The following is a 20,129-nucleotide window of genomic DNA, read 5'->3' on the forward strand; positions in this document are numbered from 1 at the left end:
TGCCAACTGGAGTTTTAAACTCTGCATGCTTGACCTCATTTGGGTGAAGATCCCTGTTACCAAAGGTCAGGTGTCCCAGAAGCTGTGACATGGAGCCCGGGGATGGTTGAAATAGTCATGCAGACTTATGAATCAAGAAATGCAACTCAGAAAGACTACCTCAGAAACCTATTTCCTAAAAATTAAACCTAAGGCACTAAAGGAATTAGGACTTAGATAAGCCACTGCCCTAGAGGGATGTGGACCATTCAGTCAGAACACCTTTCCTTAAGCTGGAAACATGGAAGTAGAAAGGTTTTCTGTAGTTAACTGTGGCTGCACCCTGTCTTGTTAGGAGTAAAAATCAACACCGAAGTTTCTCACGTTGCAGGGGACAATGGAGGCAGCAGTACTTTTAAGATGGTAAATCGCTGACCCTTGAGTGAGGGCCCACAGGTGGGGTCTGTAAAGGGATGTTTGACCTATGGCAGCTGATGGATCCAAGGCCTAAAACTTCTCATTGCCCACAGAACGCCCCAGAGCTTCTTGATGCCTTCAGAAAATTCCTGTACACTGTGGCTCTGAAGTGTGGGCTTTGTGAAGGCTTTACTGGAGGGATGATAGGAACCTGGGAGGCTTAGCTCAAAAGCCTCCACAGTTAAGTGACAGCCAAGCCCTCAGTGGATTTGGCCCAGATGGAAAAGGAACATAATGCTCTAGAAATTTCTCCTAACCACATATTCCCCCAAGAAGTTTTTTATGCATATGTTATGATTTTCATGAGATAAAATTATTAGATGGTGTCATTATTTCAAATCAGCAGTCATTTGGAAATAAACAGACAATAACATGAGGTGATACCTCAGGAAAAAATGCTGCTGCTATGAAAAAAAAGTACTTTCTAGAGAAAGTACTTGCAAAATGCAGACAAAGCCAAACTGATGTTACTTATGTAGTACAACACACCTCTTCTGAAAAGGTTTGGGGGTAGAGTTCAGACAGGTACTGAAGAGGGAAAAGGGAGTAGGGAAAACTTGGGCACTTGCTGTCTTTAAATCTGACACTGGTAATGATATAGGATATCTAAACTTAGGGGTTTTTTCTGCAAAAGGAATTGTTTTTTCCTTAAAAATATATATTATTAAAAGCTCTTAGCACCAATAATATTAAATAACTGCCTTATTTGTATAAAATCAGCTTACACCTAGAGCTGCATAAAGACACATGCATGTGCTTAGTTCCAAGTAGTGAATACAGCTCCAATAACTAAAAGCACCGTCCTCCCCTATGCTTAAAATTATCATCGTGGTGACCTCGCAGTGCCACTGGTGACAGTATCACGCCTTTTCTCCTTAGGTGCATTTCCCAGCGCTTGCCATAGGCCTGTTTCTTCTCGGCTATGAAAACAGGGAAGTTTCACGGATGAAGGGCTGAGGCCGTGGGACCAGTAGATGGCAGCAAGAACACGCAGAAAAGCCTTTCCTCGCCCAGCTGGGCAGCCTGGAAAGCGGTGCAACTTTAAACGGATTCAGTATTTGTCTTCCATATTTGGAGAGTGAAAAGTATATGTGACAATTAGAGGGTAATGCAATATTACAGTGCAAATAGGAGAGGGAAATGACTGTGTAACCACTGAATAGCTCCCCGATTTAATTTGTTTGTACTGACCTAACTTCTCTGCAATTGCAAGTTCACCTCTGAGGGACTTGGGAAGAGGGATGGAGATCTGACTGCTGCCAGTCACCAGAAGCTTCCCCGGCCCTCCTTCTCTGTTACACTTTCTGTGCAGGGTGAAGGTGATTAAAATTGTTTTTAGGCAGAAATCTGCAAATGAAAGAAATATCTCCTTTTACACTCGGCCGTCATGATTTTTTTTCTTCATGGGGGATTCTGCTCTCTGTTAGAAATCCTTCTGAAAAAAAACCAAAACTGTTTAAGCATGAACACAAGTCCCGAATATGCACAAGTAGTTTTTTTTTTCTCTGAAAGGACATAGGGTCTAGGCTGACTCACCATGTATTGTAGTAATTGCAAAGATGGAATGCAACAGCTCCAGAAAGCTGCCAAGAAGCAGGCATAAAATCTAGGCATCCGGGAGGCAGCTGGGCTTCCTAATTATTGGCAAATATATTTATATATAAATATTTTGCCAAGCGTGATTTGGGTTAAGAGTTCCTGTGAAGTGACCTTTTGCTTTCCTTTGTTTTGTGTCTGTACACATGTCCTAGATAGATACATGGGGAGAGAGAGACAGACACACAGACTGAGAGAAATGAACGGATTTCACACAGCCCTCCAAAATCCCAAACGATGTCTAAATTAAACTAAGAGGGATATGAAGCGAGGCATAAGTGCAAGCACAGATTTCAGAACTGTGAAAATATGTCAGCAGAGCATCATTTTTTGGTTCAGGCTGATAATCACTCCCTGCTCTCATTATAAGATCAGAAGGGCCATCTGTCCTCTCTGGATAATTTGGAGCTCAGATACAGTGAGCACCCTTGTTAGAAAATGACCCTCCTACTCTGTGTAATCACAAGCACTTGCAGCCCTGGATCCACACGAAGCTGGGGAGGAACAGATTGGTTCCAGATCAGTATTGATTATGTACAGAACTGTGGTTTATTTGTTGCTATATTTGGATGAAGAGGTTTTATATTTTGGAAGGGTGGTGGGATTTGTTTCCTGCCTCAGTTTTTCAACCTGTCACCTTCACTTCTTCAGCCTTTCCTCTCCCTTCTCGAGATGTAACACTGGGATGTTGCATGAGACTGAGGAGTCTCTTGATTTTGTAATGAGACAAGTACGCATCAGCCTGAACAATACATCTCGGGAAGCTGCGCCCTAAGACGCAACCCCTGTTTGCAGGGAGCTGTTTCCCCTCTGATACACGGTTATTCTCGAGTGACTGACTCCCTCATTCACAGCCGCAGCAGAGAGGTGTAGAATTCGAGGATTCTTCAATGTTTGCTCTGGACCTGCAGACACAAACAAGTCTTAGTGACTTCACTGACATCGGACAAAGTCGTTAGCCCGAAGGGAAAAACCTTCGGAACATAAGCTGCCTTCCTCTTCTGACCCAGATTCATTGACAAAGTACCACGTCCCGTTCCCCCCGCCCCTTCCCCCCAACCCCAACCCCGTGTTTCCAGTCAAGGAGACAACTTGATCATCAGAAGGGCAGGACCCGAGTGAAAGTGCCCCTTTTCGGAGAAAGGTTGCAGGAATTCATACGAGATGAAATCATCCCATCATTCTTATGGGGATCGGTGCGTCTCGTATCGCTAATAGCAGAGCAAACATGCCAAACAAGACGGACAGTTTCAGGACATGAGGACACGGGGAAGTCGCGGGTGGGAGGAATCCGATTTTAGCGTTAAGAGCTTCGTCGTCTCTAACGCCCCGCTGTAAGAGACTTAGGGTTTCAAGAGGTAGTTTATTATTATTCTGACGGTAGCGGTTTCTCCTCATTTGTAAGACAATGATGTTTAATATTCACCGAGGAGCAGTGAGGTGGCATTTGAACACCCCCAGCCCCGCTCTGGGGGCAGGGTTCCCGTTGCACAGAGGCAGCGCAGCGCCCGCGGGGACCGCTCCCGGCGGGGTCTCTGGGCCGGGCCGGGCCGGGCCGGGGTGACCGAGACTCGGCAGCGACCCTGGGATTGCTCCTGGCAGGCCCGAGCCGGGCATCTTCCCAAGTGTCTGCAAAGCCATCCCATCCGCGGAGGCGGACAGGTACTGAACAACCTTTGCAAACTCGGCCGAGTTCAGACCACGGTGTTTGTGCAGCTGCAGGGGATGGGTGCCGTCGTGCACGGCTTTCCTGGGGAGTGGGGGGGCGAGCATCCCCAGACTGGGGCAGGCAGAGGCTAGGCACACTCGGAGCAGCATTCAGCAGGCATCCCAAGATCGCTTTTTTTGCGATTGGCATCCATAAAACATGTCTGCTAAAAATCGGAACAAAGCCGAGCCCAGGTAACGTCGCTGTAGATGCTGGCTGGCCTTAAGGACAGACACAATTTTGAGCAATGAAAATAATATCTCCGTTGACTTCAGATAGGTCTCTTTGTCCAGCAGATAAATTTCAAGTGTGGTCTTGCTGGTTGGGTGAGGGTGAGAGTTTTGTTTGGTTTGGTTTTTTTAAAGATTCCAAATCTACCCAATCTTTATCTTCCCTCTCCCTTTTTCCGTAATTTCCCTTGCTAGGAAAGCTGGTATGTGTTTGTATAAAACTGGAGTACACTGCGGAGAAGGAGAGGGAGAAAATGTGGGTGCAGGACATAAAAATTCTAACAAGTAGCCCCGAATATGTGAGTGATACGTGTATGTTTATTCTCGCCGAACACTTCTACATCTGCTAGGCAAGGTGTTGGGCTCTGTACCTACTCAGTCCTGTGTGCTCCTGTGGAAGAAAACGCAGTGAAATCGCTTTACGTGCTTATATATATGCGTGTGGGACTATACAGACAGATAGGTAGGTAGACTGCACTCGCATAATCTGCCCGTGTCTATCTATCTGGGAGGATTAGTTATCTCTGCATCTATTGAGAATTAACAAGGGCGAGAGATTATGTATCAACGTACAGACAACGGCTATGAATATGAAACCTTACGTACATAGGTAAGACGGATTCAGTCAGCCACTCAGCTGCAAAGCTCCTCTTTAAGGCTGCTCTGTCTTATCCTCTCAAAGCCCTCTGACAGCTTCCTCCCAGTACCTTCACCAGGGAATAAGGAGAAGGCTCGGCACTGCACATCCCTGCTTTTCACATCCGAAAATGACAGACATATGTCACCGCCGTGCCTGGACTTTGCTGGAAATGGGCCGCCTCCCCCGACCCCGCCACACACACCTTTTGTTCCAGGCAAAATAAACAACTCGGAGGAGCTGGGAAAGGGTGTTATGCCAGAAGGGGAGAGGCGGCGGGAGGGCCACGCTTCCCCCCCCCGCCCCCGGCTCCGCGGGTCTCTGCGGGAGCCCGGCGGGAAGGGAGCGGGGGTGCTGCAGGGCGGAGGGCGGAGGGGTCCCTGCGCTGGCGGGAGAGGGGCGCGCCCGGCCCGGGGAGCGGCGGCGGAGGGCAGGGCAGAGCAGCAAGGCTGCCGGGCCGGGCCTGCCGCACCTCCAGGTGCGGGGAAGGGGCCAGGGCTCCAGCCGGGGCGCAGGAGGGGCAGACCACTGGGGTCTGGGGGAAGGAAGAAGGGTAGCTGTACGATCGAGGGGGCCGGGGAGCGGGGCCGGGGCCGGGGCAGGGGTCGGGGAGGCGCACGGCGAGGTCTCTCCGCGGCGCAGGACTGTATTTTGCGGCAGAAACTCTCTTGAGCGCAGACAATGGAGCGGGATGTTTACTGCGGGCGGGAAGACAATTAGCAATTCATCGGGAGAGATGTGTCACCCAAATGTCACGGGGAAGCTAACATGACATCTGTTTTAATGGCTCCGTGCTAATAAACTCCTCTCGAAGGGCGGCTTTGTGGGGACGTCAAAGATTATTTACAGAATGAGTCAGTTTCCAAACGGGCTGAGGCGCCGTCGGTGGCGGCGGGACCGCGGCGCGGCGGGGACACGGCGCCCGGGACACCGGGCGGGAAGGACCGGGCGGGAAGGGGCAGCTGCAGGCAGCGCTCCGGCCCGGCTCGGCTCGACTCGGCACGGTCCCGGCAGGGCCCGCCTGGCGGGGAGCAGTGGAGGCGCAGAGGGCAGACGGCAGCCCCGGGCGAGTGTCCTTCCTTCCCCCCGCGGTGGCTGTGCCGCGACGGCAGCGGGATGCGTGTTCCGAGGGCATGCACGTCCGTCTCCGAGGCTTGCCTCCTGCTTAGCTTCTCCCAGAGGATGGGGGAGTCCCGGCCCAAGGAGAAACCGCCCAGTGCGGGGGTCCCCGGAGCAGCAGGGACAGGGTCCCCGTCCTGGGCCGCAGGCGCCGGGCGCCCCGGCCTCGGAGATGGAAGTTCCTCGGCACCGGGAAGGAGCGAGGCCCCAAAAGAGCGGCCGGATTTTCACCGAGTGCCACATCCTGCGTTATTGAACAAGACACGCTGCAGTAAAACACATAAGTAGACAAACTGAGAGAATCCATTTAGAAGTTAACACAGTGACTCGCTCACAAGCACACAGTGGGGGGAGACAATTTAATTTCCCTCAAATCCATTCGAAGATTTTTATGTTTAAATTGCTGTTTAGATGTCGTTCAAAGGTGCTTTAAAATAGGAGAGGGGGAAGCCTATCGAGCCTCTGGCCACTGGCTTGTATTTCTGTGCCTCCTCAATTTTCGTCCTCTGTAAGGACAGGTTGGAGAGGGGATGTGTGGAATACAACTGTTCTTGCAGATACGTATGTGTATAAAGAGAAAACGTATTCCTGTATTCCTGTCCCTATATACGCATATATGTGCGTCTCATCTGTACAGAGAATGGATACTGCACCTTTTTAAGACAAGCAGAGCGAACCAATCCAAAAAGTCTTTACTCGGGCAGAACTGACGCTGAACGTAATAGCAGGTTATTGCAAACCTGTCCTCTGTACTTATTAAACGTCCAGATCAAATACATTAATGGATAGCGAGAATGAAAATAGGCTGAGGAGCGTCTGTCGTCCTTTCAAGGGCAACGAAAACGCGGTATTGACACCGGGACTGAACGGAGCAGCGTGCTTCATAACCTGGAGAGAGGAAGGAGGTGGGCGGTGGGCCAGGAAGTAGGTGGGTAAGAGGAAAATTGCCATTGTCAGGAAAACTAAATGCAGTTTTAGGTGGCCCACACCTGAGATGAGTAAATAAGCCTCAGATCTAATTTTCTTCCTGTCTCCAAAGGTGTTATAGTCTCAAAGACAGCTAGGGCAGGCAAGTACTAGTCCCGCAGGTGCGGGATTGCCCAGGGGACAGAGACGTGGGAACAAGGACTCCTCCTGACGGCCCGGGACCCCGGCGTCCCACTTCCCCACGTTCCCACCGGGGTCATTCTCTCCCAGCCCTGAACACACCTTCCCATTTTAATACAGACCTTGTGGCGGGGATCTGCTTCCCCGGGCTTCAAAGGGAGCGCTGTCCGGGCCTCCGGGGAGAGCGCACCGTCCGCTGCCCGGGACGTGCAGAGAAGTAGAGGGACTGTGAGAACACCAAAATTGTTCCTATACACCCCTTACTTACTTGACTGTTTGCACCCATCTCCCTGCACACGCCAGTTCTGCGTGGTTGCCCGGTGTGTGCGCATCTGTGCCCGTGTCTTTTTTGGGGGAGAGGGGAAGAGCCCCGCCGCTCTCTCCGCTCATGCCCTCGCTGTTGCGCTTCCCCTCGGCGCCGAGTGCCGGGCAGAGCTGCCTGCTGCGGACCCGGGGGCAACGGGGCGGCCCCGGCAGGGCGGGAGCGGCGGGGAGCCAGCCCCGGGGAGCGGTGGGTGGAGGGGCGGCCCTCTTGCACAGCCCCCCCCGGACCCCAGACCTCTGGGAGTAGGGGGAGGCAGGGGAGGGATCCCGCTCTCCATTCCAGCTATTTTCAGAGCTTGGGAGCACGGTAAACAAAACGCTCTTGCTATCTCCTCGCGCAGATAAGGCAAGAAGTGGCTTTCTTTAATAATATGATTGAAATGTTAGGGGTATGATGCCTCCTCGTTAGTAATATTGGCTTTGCATGCAGAGCACAATCCCATCCCTCTAGACTGCTTAGCCAAAACAGAGCGTAAACTCTGTAATTAGTAACGTGTTCCATCATTAAAGAGCCCTGCTGAGAATTTCTATTTAATAATGGTCTTAAATTAGTTATGATGGTAAATACTCATCTGGAAATTCAACATCTAAAACCATCTACAATCTGGAAATGCTCCAGTCTTGCTGTAATCTCCTGTAACACAGAAATGACTATCACATTCAACCATCGCATTAGAAATTCGTCGTACCGTTTGGTCCACTAATATACAGTATGGATGTGTTAATTAGGTTAACCCATAGACTGTCTGCTTCACAAATATTTAGAAATAAACAATGAAAGCTCCTTTTTAATACGATACAGCCAGGGAAGAGAGGAGGAGGGGCGGATTTGACTCTTTCAGTTGGAAAGTCTTTTGTTTTCAGATAAGGTGGAACCGCAAGGCCGGGCCTAAGAGTTCGCCAACACACAGCCACGGGCACGCACCCACGGGCACGCACCCACGGGCACGCACCCACGGGCACGCACCCTCGCCACCTCGGCCGCGCTCAGCAGCTCCCCGCCACACGCAGCAGCAGCACCCACTGCTCCTCCTGCAGAATGTGGCTGTTATCATTCCCCTCCCGGCCTAGGCGGATCAATTCATCACCACACCTTTTCTCTTCGGGGTTTATTGGGGTTTTTTTAATTTAATGTGTCCGGTTTAGGAAACAACTTATTCCTTCTCTGCCGTGTCCCCTTTTAAAGAGGGGCTTGGCTCCAGCAATTTTTCAAAAAGAACTTTAAAAGGACCCAAGGAGGAATAAGGAAGAGACAGGAAAAGAGTAAATAAATAAATAAATCTGGCTTCCCCCCTGGCTGCAAGCAGAATTAAAGTTTCACAGGCAGACTGTGATGCAGGTATAAATAAGTCATTCAGGTACGCTTATCCCCACTGGGGATATAACGAAAACTTATTTGTAATAACAATAGAAAATCAGTAACTGAGATAGTTGGGGGTAATGGTAGGAGCGAAGAAGGGAAGTGAAGTATATTTCTGTATTTACCTAGACGTTTAAACGTTTATCCTCTCTAGCACTAACCTTTCATGTTTAATGAATGAATCTGCATTGCAGGGATTTTTTTTCCCCTCCATGTGCCGGCTAGTTTTAAATCTGCAAGCACCACAAAGAGGCCGTGATCCCATCTGCCTATGATTCCAAATTAAAGTTCAAACGGATGGCTTACACACTGCTGATCCTGTATCATAGCCTCTCGCGCCCCTTCAATTACTATTTAATAGAATTACGGTGTAAAATCCCAATAGTCTTAAAGAATGTTTTATCACAGACTGAAGAGAGAGAATATACAGACACCTCCAATGTTATTGAACTGTATTGCTGACCTATTTAGATATTAAAAGGGAATATTCAGTGTTCTACAAGATATTACAAGAGCTCCTTTAATCTGAAAACATGCATATGTGTGTACACATATATATGCCTCTCTATGTGTGGACATTGTATACATCAGCTCCACCCCATCAGCGAGTGCAGACATCCAGCCACGCTCTGTGGGTGTGTGGGTTCACCCTTGTCCACACGTACACACACCTACTCAATAACACACGCTCCTCCAGGTCGTGTCGAAATTCGTGAGTTTTGGAAAACTGCAGCAAAGCTTAATTGTTGCCAGATATTGCTAGAGAGGTTAATCCAGTAGGGAAGCCATTCTGAAAAATACTCTATAAGTGACCTTATTTTAAATGAACTTCCCCTTATGATGTTTCTATGGTGACCAAAAAAAAAAAATCAACCCCTCCCAAAAAAAAAAAAAAAAATTAAAAAAACTCACACAACAAAACCCAAAACAAAAAATCCAACAAAATATTTGCGGTGTAGTTGAATTCCCCGCTAATAACTAGGACTGGAATTAAAGTCAGTCGCAGTCCGGATTTAGCTGTTGTAAATCTTGACTTCTAGTGTCGTTCTTGTCTTACTTTTTCTACTTGTTGGGCAAAGGACCTGTCTGCCGCAGGGAGAAACGATTCTGCCACTTCACCTAAGCGAGGTGATTCTAGCCATGCACTTGGAGGTATTTACATCTACACTTTATTCAATACTCTTTAACATCTTCCTTCTCTTGCAGATTGCGAGGTGCCAATCCACTCTGAAGCCTCCTGGTCTGAAGCCACCTTACTTTCAAAATAAAAAAAAAAAAAACCAGCGTCGAAAACAAACCCTCACAGTCGTCCTTCCTCCAGACACAGTAACACAAATCCCTTTCGTATCATTTAATCACAGCTATAACCCGACAGCCCTTGCCTTTTGTCATTACCGTGCCAGAAGAGAATATCTACCATGATTGTCGGTAATATCCTTAGTGTTTTCCCTTCCTAACTCCTTCTTGCACATACAGAGACACACGGACACCCGCCTCCCTGCCTTCTCCATCCCTTGGTCAGTTTGCAACTGGATGGTTTGGTTCATTTCCCCCTTTTTTATACACCATTTGCAAAGTTCTGTGTATCTGGGCTCTCTGCGGAGTGGTGATGTGGCTACAGACCCTCTGCATGTTGTACTCGGGCGTGTGCGCGCGTGTGTGTGTGTTGGTGTGTGTCGGTCTGCACACCCGTGTGCGTGTGTGCGCTCTAGAAAAAGGCAATGTTTGTCTGTCCTCTCCCTACACGCGGAATCCAGGCCAGTGCGATGTGGAGCTCAATAAGAAACTGCATGAATAAACACGAATAGAAAGTTGTGCTCAGCTAACCGAGGAAATCAGAGCAATACCAGGGCACCAACGTCCACATTTCTTTTCACTTCGGTCCGGGGCAGTAACCTCATCTGGGTATGCTAAAAATTAAGGGCAACGGGCAAGCAGATTCAAGTCCCTCGAAAAGGCTGCTGTAATTGATCAGACAGAGAGAGATGGGGTGACCGAAGCCCACGCCTGACCGTGGAGGGCCAGCGGCAGCCGCGGCCCAGCAGGCACACAAAGGACCCCCAGCCAAGAAAAAGGGCTCGGGCAGCGACCACGGAGGGAGAGAGAGGGAGGGAGGGAGGCAGGTGGCGTCGGTGGTCCCCAGACCTCCACGCCGGATGGCACGCACGCCGGTGGACCAGCAAATCGGAGCTAGCTGGGGATGAAGGCAGCTTTATAGCAGTGTTATAGGCGAGGGGTGGGTGGTGAGGGGGTTAACAACCGTCTTCAAACTGCTCCGGAACCGGCTGGTCTCGGCCCGACTTCCGACGGGCGGGGCGGGGCAGTGCCCCCGCGGCGGAGGGCGAGGGGCGGCGGTGCGGGACGGCGCGGCCGGGGGAGCGGGGCCGCCCCGACCGGCTCCCGGGGAGGCAGCTCGGTGGGCTGCCGGGCTCCGGCCATCTGCCTCCTGTCCTCCGGCTTTCTCTTAAATATTGATCAGACGCACTTCAGCTTCTGAGTAATTTCATCTTAATCAGCGGCCGGGCTCGGCGCGGATAACAAACTAATGCTGGAGAGGGCCTGTGGATAATGCCGGGCCAGGGACAGGGAGGAGGCAGCCCTCGGGTTTGGTGGGGCTCGATAGGCCCTATCTTCCCGGGGCAGATGGACTTAGTGGGTGAGAAGGCTTAAATGCAGCTTTTCATAGATTTACACCTCAATCAGCCATTCAGGTTTTTTATGCAAATCCTAAAACAACATCATTTATCCATTACGAAGCCCGGCTTTGAAACGGCATATCATTAGCTGTACCCTGGGCACCCCGAAACCATGCAGGCACCGACGCCCCCTCGATGAGATGTGTCCTCTCCCCCCACAAACCCCGCCGCCTCCAAGGAGAGGCGGACACCCCCAGCGCAGCTGGGGCAGCTCCTCCTCAGGGTTTGGGCTGGGGATCCGACCAAAGGAGCAACTTTTTGGGGACGGGAGTGACAAATGGCGCGGGAGAGTAAAGGCCCTGCCCTCAAGCTTAAGCTGCGTTGGAGCCTGAGGCCAGGTACCGGTGGGGCGAGGCTAAGGGCGATCTCTGGCCTCCTCTAGCAGCCACGGCATGACGGGGCGATATTCGGGAGGCTTAATCAGAGGGAAGTACAATCCAAACCTATCAGTGTAAAACTGAGCTGAGGTAGATTATTGCTGCAGGTTTGACGCCTTCTAGCTGCGGCTTCGAGACGCGAAAATGAAAAGAAAGAAAGAAAAAAAAAGTATGTCCCAAACTTTCACGCCTCTGAATAATTTCAGGTATTAAATTCCGTTAAAAACACTGCTGGATGAGAACGACGCTGCTATCAGAGAGGAACAGAAATACCGCCCTTAAAAACAATGTACCGACATCAAAGATCTTCCTACCCGGAGCTGGGGGTGACTGGAAAGCCAGTTCGTTCTTCTAAAGGCCTCTCCGCTGCCTCTCTGCCGGCAGGGAGAGAAAAAGCAACCCACGCTCTAGCGTGAGACCCGGCGAGGGTGCCGGCCACTGGGGAACCTTTTATCCCCTCGTGGGTAATATTTTTCCCTTCAAAAAGCCGCGTGGGGGAGGGGAAGAACTAGGTCCATCACACCACCCACGCGGAACACGGTAGCCCTATTGTGTGTCTGCCCCCCAGACGATTCCCGTCCATTTCAGTTTCGTACAAGCGGAATTTATTTTCTATCAACTCCCCACTCGTGTTGGCGACGAGCCAGTGGCACGGCCGGAACCGCCCGTGGGGAAGACCCCGGCACGGGGCCGCGGGGAGGGGGAGGCGAGCCACGCCGGGGCGGCCGCTGCCTCGGGCCCTGCGTGTCCTTCAGCGAGGTGGCTCCTGCCACACGCGGGGACGTGTTCCCTACGTGCTCACTGCGCTCACACCCGCGGCTTTTCCTCAGGGGAACCTCACGTGTGTGAACGTGCTCACACATCGGTTTATTCCTTAAAATTACCCACTCGTGGTTTGGTCTAAAATCTCGCACCCTATGGAGGTTCTCCCAAATCCACAGGTAGCCTCTTGAGGCGTGGGGGAGGAAGGGAGGAGGTGGGAAGAGCCCATGCACTTTCTATGTCTCTCCGCTGACCCAGCTCGGACTTCAGAAAAAAAAAAAAAAAGGAGGGGGGAAGAGGGAGAGAGGATTCGGGCAATACAAAGGTAGATCGGAAGTCCATATTAGTTTGGAAATGGTCAAGAAATTCCAGGCACGTTTCTCTCTAAATCCCTGGTAATATTCAAAATTGTATTTTCAAGTAAAAACAAGTTTAGAGTTTACCTCTTGCTAATTCACGGCTGAATAATCTGCCCAGGGCAAAGCAAAACTTTAAGGAAAAAGAAAAAAAGGAAAGGGGAAAAGGAAAGAAAGAAAGATGCTGAAATACTGTTAGTCATGCAAATAAAGGCTTCTTTCAGCACATTACAATATACTCCGGATTCGAGGGGAGGAGCTGCAACCCGTTAAGGGCGAGGAGTTTTTGTTTTTGTTTTCATTTAAAGCTACAAAACAAATCCCGAAATATCTTAACCGCTCTCTGGAGACACCCATCCTTGTAGACAAGAAGTCGGGGAAAGCTTTTTAGCTCGCACTGCACCAAAAAAACGACCGGAGTGGGGGGAAACGATGGAGCCCGCCGAGGCGGAGGGGACACGGAGGGACACGGCCGTGCTTCGCGCCGCTATCGCAGCGCTGCGTCCCCGCTGCCGGCCGCAGCCTCCCCGCAGGGTCACTCCGTCCCCGTGAAACCCCTCCGGGCTGTCCCGCCGTGCCGGAGGGGGGCCGGAGGGGCGTGGGGGCCGCGCAGCGCTGCGCGCCCCGCGGCGGGGCAGAGTGCGGGGACAGGAGCCCACGGGGAAGGAGTGATTTTCCGTGGCGGACAGAAACACCAACATCGCTGGGTAGATAAGAAAATGGAATACTGTATTTGATTTAGAAAGTTTGTACATATAGATAAACACGCAGTTAAGGAAACAATAGTTTAAGCGTCCTACGTGGAGTTTAAGAAGAGACCCCCCAAAGCTGCTATGAAATACTCAAAATAGCTTTTGCATAAGATAACTACAGTTGCACCCTAAGCTTTTTTTTTTCTTTTTCTTTTTTTTTTTTCTATAGCTGAGGTCCCTTTTGGAAACCTAGCACGTCAGATTTTGACGGCTAAGTTTGGGCAAGGAACACCGAGTCAAGGAAAATAAAAAGGAGAGAGAGAGAAAGGGTTGGAGGGAGATAGACAGAGGGGAGGAAGAAAGAGGAGAGCAAATATCATATACAAGCATTTCTACACATATATTACAAACTGGGAAAATGACCGCATCATTAAGATATACATAATTCATATAAAATTTTGAAATAAAAATAAAAATCTGTTACAGTCATAACTATTCTTTTTCCACATTTATAACCAGTACCCACACAGGCAGTGACAGAAGTGTAGAAAAAAAGGTGCTTACGAATAAAATGATTGTCTGCAGAACAAAAAAACAGAAAATTGCATCTTGGCTGGACCATCACTCGGACTAAAAAAAAAAAAAAAAAAAAAAAAGACAGAGAAAGAGAGAGGAAGAGAGAAAGAGAAATAGGACCAACAAAAAGGTGATAAACATTTGTTATTTCCCTCTTCAAGGAGTTCCTTTTAAATTTTTTTTTTATTTTTGATTTTTGTACAAATTCGATCGGAGTTTGCATTTGTTTGTCTGGTTTCTGTTTGTTTTCCTTTACTATAGAGAATATTTTTTCCCAGATACAAATTTAATCATCATCATCATGCAAGTGGGTGAAATGCGTCCATGGAAAAGCGCAAAGGAGAAATCGTGCTTGTCCTAAAAAGAATACAATTGTCACTTTTGCTTTGTTTTTTTTTTCTTTCTTTCTTTTTATATATATAATAATTATTATTTCCCGCCCTCCCCCCCCACCCTTCCCGCTGCAGCACCAGCGTTTGTGACTGTTGAAGTTTTAGCTCCATCTCTTGGTGGTGGTGTTGGCTGACGGTGGTGGTGGTGGATTCTCTGATCCCTGTCTGTTTGTTTGCTATTATGTTTGGGTCGGGTTTGGCCTTTTCTTTCCTCCCGGCTGTGTGTGTGCGTGCATGCGTGTGTGTGTCCTGATTCTAGGTTGCCTCGGTTTGTTTTTCTCGGGACGGGGAGAGGGTGCTTGGCTGTTTGGATTTGGATATTTTTGTTTGTTTGTTTTCCGATATCATACATCACATTCCGAGTCGCTGGAGGTTACCGAGAGGATGGAGGTGCCCGTCTCGGCTCTTTCTGTCAAACTGGAGACGCTGGTGGTCGGGCTGGCCGCCGTGGACGGAGACTCGGCCGAGCTGTGTGTCGGGCAGCCGGGCTCTGCCAGCGACCGCATGCCGCTCTGTCCTATCGCCTGGTGCTGGAGCCTGCATCGCGCCGGGAGACAAAACAACAGCACAGCCCCGCTCAGACACCGGGCGCGGCCGAGGGGACGGCGCCCGCCCGGCCCTGCGCCCTCCCGGCCCGGCCCGGCCCTGCGCGGACCCGCGGGCGCAGGGCGGGCCCCGGCCGCTCTCCCGCGGCGCGGAGCGGCGGCGGCGCGCAGGGAGCGCCGGGCCGAGCGGCCGGGCCGCGCTGCCCCCCTGCCGGGCAGGCCGCCGCGGGGCACGGAGCCCGGGGCACGCACAGCGACAGGGGCCGCGGTCTGAAACGGGACGGGGACAAGCACTTCCCTGGGCCCGCCTTTGAAAAACACGAGCAGCGCCTTCTCTTTCCCCGGACTGCCATTCATTCCTCCCCGCAACACGGCGGGCCTAGGAGAAACCGTGTGTGGGTGAGCCCCTTTAGCACTTGGGCACCGCGAAAAGCTTCAAGGAGCGGTCCGAAGCGGGCAAGAATCGTACTAGAACCCCATTTTGTGCTCTAGCCAGCACCTGCCTAAATATTTCCCGGTGCACACACACTGTGAGTCTGCGGTAGGGAAGGAGGGAGGTCCTGTCCCAGGGACTCAGAGCTATGAATAAAATAAAAGAAGGAGAATGTGGAACAAAACGCTACTCTCCCCTCGAAATTTAAGTCATTTTTTTCATCTGAAAGCCATAATCAGCTTTAAAGCGCTTGTTCTTTCATTTCTTTCATTGTTGACGCTTAGGGGAATATTATCTTTGAATTTTTTTTAGAGGCACTAAAGATATTTTAGGTACCCCAGCTTATTGCAAATATTCCCCTGGGTCCGTTTATTCCACTCGAAACCCGAAGAAAGTCTAATTCAGGGATAAGAGCTAAAAGTCCTGGACTGAGCAGCCAGCCTCAACCTCTAGCGCCTAGGATTGCCTGTGTGAATCAAAACACACTCTTCGCTCAAATGTTTCTCACCGAGGTATTTTTAAATTTAACTTCCTGCAAAGAACAGAAAAAAATGTAGCCGGTTTATTCTACATTTCTCATTATTTTAAGTTGTCTAATTTCAGGGTCTTTGATTTTTCTCCCATTTACAAATCCTGGTGCATTCATCTGCTGTCAACAGCGTTGAGTCAACAAAAGCATCCGTAGGCAACTCCTGTTTATTTACAGTCCTAAGCTGATCTGTTTTCCATTTAATGGAAATTAAATAGCAAGGCACTTTTAGGTTGCATTTCTCCTACAGAATCTTTAATCAGTAGCACCAGTGCTATAATTAGGAGGAATTTAAAAGACAGCATTTATAAGAAGAAGTTTTTGTTTACACGCTTATAATGGTAGCGAAACTTAAATTAAAATAAAGCCAATGTGTCAAACTAAATTAAGGGTCCATTTTCATTTGCAAAATAACTTTTATGACAGTAATGAGAAAGAAAGAAAAAAAGCAAAAGAAAGGAAGAAGGCTGCCTCGCTTTTATCATGGCAAAGCGGAAAGGGGAAAAAAAAAAGGAAAAAGACACTGAGACACACGCAAATAAATGCAAGTGTAAATGCACAGGAAACACACGACCAGGAGGCCAGGTCGCCATGTGGTGTAAACATAGAAGTGGAGATACAGGGGGGGAAAATTCCCGGTCTCTTAAATATATATATTTTTTTGTTGTTGTTTGGGTTTTGGGGTTTTTTTTTGGGGGGGGGGGGGTGTTTTGTTTGTTTATTTGTTTTTTCTCTTCTCCATGAGCCAAAGAGCTCTGGGGTATGCCTGTGCTGGTCCCGCTGCGCATGCAGAGCAGCACGAACAATTGGAGCGGAGCCGCCGGCTCCGCCGAAACCCCCTCTGAACCGCACCGCCTGGCTCGGCCTTCCGGCCGGGGAACCGCGCCTGAGACCGGCCAGGCACAAATCCCGGCAAGCCGAAAGCCAAACCGAAGCCCAGCGACCCAGGGCCGTGGGGGTTTCCCGTCCCCTGCCAGCCGCCGGTGCAGGAGGGGAGGGAGGCCGGGAGAGTCGGGCGCTGCCCCCGTCGCAGCCGATGTGCTCCGCGCATATCTACGCACACGCGCGCCCACGGAGCTGCCCACGCCCGCCGGGAGCCTGTCCGCACCCCGAGAGCCCGTGCGGAGCCGGGGCAAGGTTGGAGGCGCGTCAGGCAACTTTGAGCCGTGCCTATCCCCGTCGCATCCCTGTGGCTGCCGGGAGAAGACCTACCCGCCCGGCGGGGGGACCGATTTCTCCCCGATGGAGAGGAGGAGGAGGAGGGAAGGAGAGGCAGAGGCGCGCTGCCGCCCAGGCGGCTGCCGAGCAGCGGAGCGCGGCCGTCCTCCCGCACGGTCCCGCCGCCCACCTCGCCCCCCGCCCCGGAGAGTGGCACGGCAGCCCCACTGACCTGTTTTTAGCCGCCGCTGCTCTGTCTCTTTGCCTTCGGTTTTTGAACCAGTTGCCTACTTGCGTGGGGGTGAGCCCCGTGGCCTGAGCCAGTTCCCTTTTCTTGCTGGGGTTGGGGTAAGGGTCCTGCAGGTACCACTCCCTCAGGAGGCTGCGAGTCCTCTCCTTGAAGCAGTGCGTCTTCTGCTCGCCATCCCAAATGGTCCTGGGCAGCGGAAACTTCTTCCTCACCCTGTATTTATCAACCGGCCCCAGCGGGCGACCCCTTAGCTTCTCGGCCTCCTGGTAGTGCGCTTCGAGCCACATGGCCTGCAACTTGCCGTGGGACTCCTTGGTGAATTTGTGGTTCTCCAGGATGTGGTAGAGGTCTCGGAAGTTGCCCGTGTGGAAGGCCACCACCGCCCGGGCGCGGAGGATGGACTCGTGCTTGTTGATGGCCTCGCATGCCCCCGGCGCCACCGGCAGCGACCAGAGGAACCTCCCCAGCCTTTCTATGTCTCCAGTCTCCTCCAGCGTCTCGCAGACGCTGGCCACTTGCTCCGGGGAGAAGTTGAGTGTGGGCAGCTGAAACATTGACAACTCTTCGTGGGGTGCCCGGGAGCTGCCGCCTCCACCGCCGCCGGCACCGGGGCTGCAGCCCGAGCCGCTGCCGCTGCCGCCGCCGCCGCCGCCGCTGGCGAGAAGGAGGGAGCGGTGGTGCGGATCGGCGGCGAAGTTTGGCAAGAAGAAATGGGTGGGATAAAGCTCTAGCGGGGACCTGAACACCATGGGATGACCGGGGAGAGGGGGAGATAAATCAAGGAGAAAAGAAAGAAAGGGAGGAAGAAGGGAGGAAAGGGCACACGCACCGCGCACGCATCCACACCCGCACACGCACACACAGCCACATAGAGGCACGGGGGCACACACACTCACACGCACACGCGGGCACACGCACACGCGCGCTCACACACACCCCACACGCACACGCACTCACACACACCCGGCCCCGCGCCGCCGCCGAGTCAGGATTCAGTGATTCAACAGCGATCGCCCTAATGACAACAGCCTCATAATATCTCCCCTAAATCCACAGTGAGTGCAGCGCTGAAACATTTTGTTTCGCTTTTCTATTGGTCTTCTGAGTGTCGTTGTGGCGTTGCCATGGCAGCCGCTGCCAATCACTGTCAGCCCTGCCAATCATTACGGAGTACGTAAGGAAGGTTTTTACCACTTCGCCCAAATGCACGGGGGGGAGGGAAGCCGGGCGGTTGGTGGAAAAGCCTGGTTTGTTGTTTGGATTTTTTTTTTTTCCTCCTTAATCTTTGCAACTCCTAATCTCAGCACTTCCCCTTCTCCCTGTCTCTCCCCCCTCCTTCTCCACACCCCTCCTAAATAAGGGATCAAATAATGCGAAAAGCAGTGTGCACATATTTGTTGAATGGGATGAGCAATTAGAGGGTGGAATATTATTGTGATCTTAACGAGCCTCGTTAAAGCTAAAGGAGATATGGGGGAAAAGTAAATGGGCCAGGCTGGGATACACGTTCGGATAAAGGGCTCCTAACTGAGACAATTTACACATGATTTGCACGTAGTTTCACTTCATTCTGCCTATCTGAGCACTAATAGTGCCGGGGAAGAAAAGAAAGATGAGATCATTAGACCCATCCTCGCGCCGGTGACCCTCCCAGAAACAGGCACATACAGTACAGGCTGGGTTTAGCCCTGGTTCACCGAAGAGTCTCTCCTCCTCTCTCTCGCTCGCTGCCCCTCTCCGCGGAAGGAGGGATCCGCTGTCTGCGGAGTTCCGCGGCCGCTCCGCCGGCAGCCGCCCAGGGTGCCCAGCCCGGATCTGCTCCGGCCGCCCGGCTCCGCGACCGACCCCGGCGGTGTCCCGCTCGCTGCCTCTCCCGTTCCACTCCTCGCGTTCCCTGCCCTCCCGCTCCTTCCAGTCTTCCCTTTCGCTCTCCATTCTCTTCCTTTTCTCCACTTTGTTTTTCTTGTATTCTGGCTTTCCTCCTCCCACTCGCCTCAACTCCCCTCGCCCCTTCCTTTCTCCGGAGCCCAGCGACCTTGCGAGGTTGCTTCTCACCCCCAAATCCACCGGGGCTTTACACTGTACCTCTCCTTTCCCCTGCTGATTCTGCCCCCCAACTTGCAAGACTCTCGTGCGGGGAAGAGGAAAGGGATGCGAGCCAAACTGGATTTGAGCTTTTTTATTTTTTTTTAATATTTATTTATTTATTTATTTATTTATATGAAATTGAGAGCAGGGAAAATATCCATAGTGGTGGTTTGAGTCCATCCCTCAGTAAAACACAGCTGGGTCGTCAGACCTTGCTACCATGGAACTATATTTATTATTAGGTATGTTGCTTTTAAGAAGATTTAATCAGCATCTTGAGCTGGTAACTCTTTTGTTTGGTTTCTGTAGCTATGGAAGTGTGATTTACAGAGATTTGTACGGGTCATGGACATCTTTCCAGACTTACTGTGTATATTTAGACAGGACTTTGCTTGGTGTTAAAAAGTGTATATTTTGAATAGGTTCACACACAGTAGCAAACAATACCGACATTGTAAAGGCATGTACAACGAGTATTGAAACGCAGCATCCAGACTTCAACTAATCTGCCCTCAATAAAGCTGAAATAATTATCCTAAGCCGCCTTTCTAGAAGAAAAATCATTCAGGAATTCAAAACTTTTTTAAAGATCTTTTCTGCATTCCGATGGAGATCGAGGGGTGAGGCTTGGAGCCCAAACTACTTTCAGACATCAATGGAGGGAAGGAGGGGGGGAAGTGAGATATTACAATTAAAATGTGAAAACATAGCGTGACTTGCCCTATCCGAAGGATAATA

The 20,129-nt window shown here is 51.0% G+C and overlaps 1 protein-coding gene and 1 long non-coding RNA gene across 3 annotated transcripts; one reads left to right on the top strand and one right to left on the bottom strand.

Annotated features, from left to right (window-relative positions):
• Window positions 1-619: 619 nt before the first annotated feature.
• On the top strand, window positions 620-10,372 carry LOC146768035 (uncharacterized). The gene is made up of 2 exons (XR_014954002.1): window positions 620-3,714; window positions 9,744-10,372. It is a non-coding gene; the product is annotated as an uncharacterized LOC146768035 (long non-coding RNA).
• Window positions 10,373-13,436: 3,064 nt separating this feature from the next.
• On the bottom strand, window positions 13,437-19,022 carry SIX3 (SIX homeobox 3). Of its 2 annotated transcripts, XM_085575938.1 has the most exons (3): window positions 17,286-19,022; window positions 14,739-14,925; window positions 13,437-14,353 (listed from the first exon to the last, which is right to left on the bottom strand). In XM_085575938.1, the coding sequence occupies exons 1-3, from the start codon at window positions 18,050-18,052 to the stop codon at window positions 14,252-14,254; spliced, it is 1,056 nt and encodes a 351-aa protein (XP_085432064.1). In that variant the 5' UTR covers window positions 18,053-19,022; the 3' UTR covers window positions 13,437-14,251. The 2 variants fall into 2 exon arrangements, with proteins under 2 accessions (XP_085432064.1, XP_021382137.1); XM_021526462.3 differs by having other exon boundaries at window positions 13,437-14,925; window positions 17,286-18,567.
• Window positions 19,023-20,129: the final 1,107 nt, after the last annotated feature.

The sequence above is a fragment of the Lonchura striata genome, chromosome 3 (genome assembly GCF_050655825.1).
Source record: "Lonchura striata isolate lonStrDom1 chromosome 3, ASM5065582v1, whole genome shotgun sequence".
NCBI classification, from domain to species: Eukaryota; Metazoa; Chordata; class Aves; order Passeriformes; family Estrildidae; genus Lonchura; species Lonchura striata.